This window comes from Giraffa tippelskirchi, chromosome 1, assembly GCF_054371585.1.
Source record: "Giraffa tippelskirchi isolate mGirTip1 chromosome 1, T2T-mGirTip1v1.2.pri, whole genome shotgun sequence".
Lineage (NCBI taxonomy): Eukaryota > Metazoa > Chordata > Mammalia > Artiodactyla > Giraffidae > Giraffa > Giraffa tippelskirchi.
Window position 1 is genome coordinate 143,131,134 of NC_137275.1, and position 6,119 is coordinate 143,137,252.

Below are 6,119 nucleotides of genomic sequence, written 5' to 3' on the forward strand. Positions count from 1 at the left end.
TGGTGCACCGGGACCGCGCTGAGGGATGGGACAGGGAGGCAGGTGGGAGGGGAGTTCAGGATGGGGGACACATGTACACCCACGGGTGATTCACGTCAATGTATGGCAAAAACCACTGCAATATTGTAAAGTAATAAGCCTCCAAATAAAATAAATCAGTTAATTCAAAAAAGAGAAAAATAGTGACAACCTAAAAGATGAGCGTTATACTTTATTTGGAGGGAATTCGGGAGGCAGTTTCTCAATTCACCTTGAGAGAATTGCTCCAAGGAGGTGAAGGGAAGCGTCAGGTTGTACAGGAATTTGCAAGAACGGGGATGTAGTCTGAACATCAAAGCGTTTTTGTGAATTAAAGAAAACCAGCTATCTCAAGTTAAGGAATTTAGCATTTTCCCCATGTATGGGAAGAGGCAAGTGTCTGGGCTCACTGAACACGTTCCTTTCATGCATCTCAGCTCTCCTGGGGCATTTTTCCTTGCATTTTCTTGCATCTTGCATTTTATCACATCCTGAGTTGCCTTGGGCTCACCGTAGGGAGTAGCTGCAACTTGGTAGCTGTTCGCCCACAGGTGTATGTCCCCTTCCTGAGCACCCTGGAGGGCTGGCAACTCGTGATGACTGTGTCATCCTGGTTTACTGATTAGGCAGGAAATACTCCCCTCCTCATGACCCTGTGGCCCCAGTGAAATGTAATCTCAGGAACCTGAATGAATGTCCTCAAAAGAACAGAAACATCTGAGTCGTTCACTCACTCCTAATTACAAGCTTATCCTGGGTGAGACAGAAAACAAAATACAGATATCAATATGGCCTGAGTGACTGAATTCCTACGTGTAAGATAAGGAGGGAAAAATGCAGTTAAGGATCAAGGAAAACTTATGTTCCTGACAAAATACAAACAGAAGGAATGTTTATTATTATACTTAAATCTGTACATAATAACTATGTACATGTCTATAAGTCTTCGTATTATTGCATAACTTCAGCCTTTATTTAGTATCTCATCTAACTGATACACATGTTCATTGACAAATCCAAAGTTTATTGGGAAAATTAAACTTCTACTGTAAAACTTCAGAGTGTAGATTGACTACATTTTCTAGGTCAAATAGGTAATATCTAAATGAAAGCACAATGAGGAAGTGAGGGAGAAATTTTCGGACAATGAGTACCGTCTTCCCTACTTAAAAGCCTTGCTAGAAAGATTGTCATCAGACACCCTACCTCAAGGTTCACCCAGACGCCGTCTCAGGCAGGCCAGCAGCAGCCTCATCTTCCCCATGGCTTTCGCGGTCTCTCTACTGATGGCCCTGGTGCTGGTCAGCTGCAGCCCTGGAGGATCTCTGGGCTGTAACCGGCCTTGGAACCATGTGTGGGTTGGCAGGCAGAACCTCAGGTTCCTGCGGCAAATGAGCAGACTCTCCCCTCGCTCCTGTCTGCAGGACAGAAAAGACTTCGGTCTTCCCCAGGAGATGCTGGAGCGCGGCCAGTTCCAGAAGGACCAGGCCCTCTCTGTCCTCCACGAGATGCTCAAGCAGTGCTTCAACCTCTTACAGACAGAGCACTCCCCTGCTGCCTGGAACACGGCCATCCGGGACCAGCTCCGCGCTGGACTCATGCAACAGCTGGAGGACCTGGATGCTTGCCCGGGCCTGGTGAAGGGAGAGGATGCCTCTGACCCGGGAAGGATGGGCCCCGTGCTGGCCGTGATGAGGTACTTCCAGGGAATCCGTGACTACCTGAAAGAGAAGGAATACAGCGAGTGCGCCTGGGAAACCGTCAGAGTGGAGATGATGAGAGCCCTCTCTTCGTCATCCATCTTGCAGAAAAGGATAAGAAACCTGGGTGGAGCTCTGAAGTCACCTTGAGATGACTCTCACCGACCAAGATGCCACATCAGCCTCGTACACTCACCTGTGCTCATTTCAGAAGACTCTGATTTCTGCTTTAGCCACCAAATTCATTGAATTACTTTAGTTGATACTTTGTCAGTAGTAATAAGCAAGTAGATATAAAAGTATTCAGCTGTAGGGGCATGAGTCCTTAGGTGATGCCTGCCCTGAGGTTATCTGTTGCTGATTTATTTATTCCTCCTTGCATTTAACATACTTAAAATGTTCAGAAATTTATAAAATTACATTTCATCTGTACATCATATTAAAATTTCTAAAGCATCTTTACCATTTCATGTGATTACATTTGTGCTTTGTTATATTTATTAAATCAAAGAAAATGAGTTTCTTCACTCAAAAAGTGAAATCCAAACCCCATTTTAAAACTTTATTAAAGAGTGGGTGGTTACATTTATTTACTCATTCATTCCATTCATATTATACATATAAATTGAGTACCCGAGTGACAGACTGTGTAATTGTCACCAAGGAATACATGTGAATAAACCAAATGCAGTTCCTACGGCATTGAAGCACTCAGTATTACAGAGAATACTGTTTATGTAAACAGTATTGTTTTATTTCGGTTATACTAAAGACTGCAAGGAGAGGTAAAGGAAAAGAATGTCCTCACACGGGAAGCTTTAGGTACAAATGATGCTGGAAAGATAAATAATATTATACATCCTTCCTAAGCTGCCTGCGGGGCTTCCCCGGTAGCTCAGCTGATAAAGAACGCGCCTGCGGAGCAGGAGACTCCAATTCGATTCCTGGGTCAGGAAGATCCCCTGGAGAAGGGAGAGACCAACTCCCCACTCCAGTATTCTTGGGCTTCCCTGGTGGTTCGGTCGCTAAAGAATCTGCCTACAATGCAGGAGACCTGGGTTGCGAAGATCCCAGGAGGAGGGCCCGGCAACCTACTCCAGTATTCTTGTCTGGGGAATCCCCATGGACAGAGGAAGCTGGAGGGCTGTAGCCCGTGGGGTCTCCAAGAGTGTGATACAACTAAGCATAGGGCACAGAAAGTCAATGAATTCTCTTAACTCAGTTTCAAGTCACCAAAATCTGGGGAGACTATTTTAGATAGACATTACCCAAACATAATTATTTCTACCGAGTTTACCTAAGCTCTTTTTCCTCCTTACTCTTAGAGATCACAGACCACTAGTATCAGAGAGCCCAGGTAGATCATTTATATGGCAAAGGCACAAGAGAAATACCAATTCCTTCCAGAAAGCTGGCTTAAAACATTACAAAAGGCTCACTTTGATACAATAGCAGAGCTAGCTGAGGCCATTGTTCTCCAGCTCTCTGGGCAGCGCCCATTCATCAGGGACAGCCACCCAAAGGCCCCATGTACTAGTGGACAGCCACCCAGGGATTTCCCTGTTGCTTCTGGGATTCCCCCTGCAATTCTGGGGCACCATATGGTAGCAGATGGCCACCTCAGGAATACCCTACAACTTTGGGATTACAGACAGCAACTTTGGGGCCCCCTGGGTTAGCGGACAGCCACCTCAAGGATCACCCAGAGACTCTTGGGACCCACATTCTAGTGGATGCCCCCAATAACTTTCCATTCCTCATCCTGTATCTTGACACTCACAGGAGTTTCTGTCATCTCCTGGCTGCCACCAATTGTTGGGTTGTGCCCTGCAGGCTTACAAGACCTTTGTTTGCCCAGCTTCGAGACCAAAGGAAGAATCTGCCGTCAAGAACAGAGGCATGGATGGCTTAAGGGATGGGAGGCACTCACACGTGTGAAGCAAGGTCCTGGAGCAACACCCCACCATGGGTGGTGCACGGGTGGTGGGAAGTATTCACACATGGTGACAGGCTTCATTCTGAGAGCAATGGCGGGGTGGGGAGTAGAGGGTGGGGAAGTGGGGAATGGGGAAGGAGGGGGTGGGGGGTGAGGGAGGAGATGGCTAATCATAGTGGGAGTGAGATCAGGCGGGCTCTTTAATTTTCATGGAAAGCAGTTGAGGGACACGCCCCTCACCACCCCTTTGATACAAAAGATCAACTCTGGGGCCTCAGACAAGTACAGAGAAAAGCAAGTCATAGGCCTAGGCTGTACCGGTGGGGCAGGGGATCTACCGAGAGTAAGAGAAGAGCTATCCTGAGTGGCCTGACGGTAATATACCTTAATTAGAACATTCCACTATTGCTAAAAATCACCAGTGATCATCTGGACCTTCAGATTGTTTTGCCAGTGAAAGTTTGAAATATCCTGAGAATTACTGCAGTATGACACAGAGACATGGAATGTGCCAAGGCTATTGGAAAATGGCATTGATAGACTTGCTTGACGTGGGCTTGTCACCAACCTTCAATTTGTAAAAAATGCAATTATCTGTGAAATGGGATAAAACAAAGTCTGCCTATACTTCCTCACATTGTAGCAATTCCCAGTATGCTCTCAAGATTCACTCCTCCTTCCCCTGCACCAGCCATTCATACAGCTCTTTCCTGTTTCTTTGGGATTCTGGCTACCCATTTCCCCTTAAGATTGCAAAGCGTAGTCACTCAGTCGTGCCGACTCTTTGCCACCCCATGAAACATAGTCCACCAGGCTCCTCTGTCCATCGGATTCTCCAGGCAGAATACTGGAGTGGATGGCCATTTCCTTCTCCAGGAGATCTTCCCCACGCAGGGAGCAAACCTGGGTCTCCCATCATTGCAGCCAGATTCTTTACTCTCTGAGCCACAAGGGAAGCCCTAAGAGTGCAAAGCCACCAATTAAAAGTCTGAGTCAAAGTTCTAGGTTCTTCAGAAACTTTTATGCAAGACGTTATTTGCTTGTGATGACTATTTTTGGGAATGAGAGAATGTCCTTCTTACAACATTGTGACAACAGCCATGGCCAAAATGGACTAGGAAGCAAGATCCATTTTCCTCTAGAGGCTACTAAAATAATTACGGAGGAAGCGTGCCACTTACTGGCCAAGATGGACTAGGACATTGACCACGTCTGGAGAACAGGCTTCTTGCTCTTCTAAGCAGAGGTCTGTCTTCTTCCTTTAGCATTTTCTTCAGACCTCAAGGAGGATCTTTCCTGGAAAGAACGGACACCAATAACTTGAAAAAGCCTGCTTCCTTAGCTTTTGTATTTTAGAGAGGGAAAATACTCCCAGCTTCAGGCAGGACATGTCTTGGGCTAAGGAAGTTGTGTGGAAAGAAAGGTCAGGATATGTTTCTCACTTTCAGGCTGCTCAACTGGCCAAGGTTACAAATTCATCATTTGCTTTACATACTTTAACATCCTTGGTGCCTTGACCATGGCATTCTGGGTAGGGAAATACAAGGGAAATCGGAGGAAATAGCTCCTGTTTGAAGGTGCATTAACTCTTTCCTAAAGCATACGTTGTCCGTTCTGAACCAGACTTCAGGGGAAAATTCTCCATGTCCCTTTGAATAATAACTGCACTTGCATCCCTTCCACTTGGACTCAGCAGTAAGAGAGAGAGTGAAGTCACTCAGTCGTGTCCAACTCCTGCGACCCCATGGACCGTAGCCTAGCAGGATCCTCTGTCCATGGGATTTTCCAGGCAAGAGTACTGGAGTGGGTTGCCGTTTCCTTCTCCAGGGGATCTTCCCAACCCAGGTATCGAACCGGGGTCTCCTGCACGGTAGGCAGATGTTTTTACCGTCCGAACCATCAGGGAAGCCTGTAAGAGAGAACACAGACGCAAATAAGGGGATTTCAGGGCATCCAATTGTTGCCAACCAATAACCTGGGGTGTACCTACTTGGGTAGAATTGAGAACGATTAAGGTAATGGAATACCGTCATTGAGGAGGTTAACCAGGAAGAGAGAGAGAGAGAGAGAGAGAGAGTGCGTGTATGGGTTTACTGATCAAGTAGCAGAGAAGGGTTCAATATAGACTAGATCTCTCAAATCTCTGCTTCAGGTTACAGACATCATCTTTAGATTGCTTCTCTCCAGTTAATGGATGAGCGGGCTGATAGCTTGCAGCAGAGGATGTCGGATTCCTGATCTCCGAAGAAGATTGAGCTTGGGGCCCGGGGACCAGCCTTGATCACCCAAGAGCTTTTGTATAGCAGGGTTTTATTCAAGTATAAAAAGCGACAGAGGAAGCTTCTGGCATAGGCATCAGAAGGAGGACAAAAGTGCCCCACTCGCTAGCCTTAGCAAGGAAGCTATATTCTTTTTAATTGGTTATTACAATAAATCAAAAGAATGTCTCAAGGTTCACAGATCAT

General features: G+C 46.3%; 1 protein-coding gene across 1 annotated transcript; it reads left to right on the forward strand.

The window, feature by feature from the left end:
• The first annotated feature begins 1,280 nt into the window (after positions 1-1,280).
• LOC145539135 (interferon tau-like) lies at positions 1,281-1,868 on the forward strand. The gene has a single exon (XM_081572671.1). The coding sequence runs from the start codon at positions 1,281-1,283 to the stop codon at positions 1,866-1,868; it is 588 nt and encodes a 195-aa protein (XP_081428797.1).
• The last annotated feature ends 4,251 nt before the right edge of the window (positions 1,869-6,119 follow it).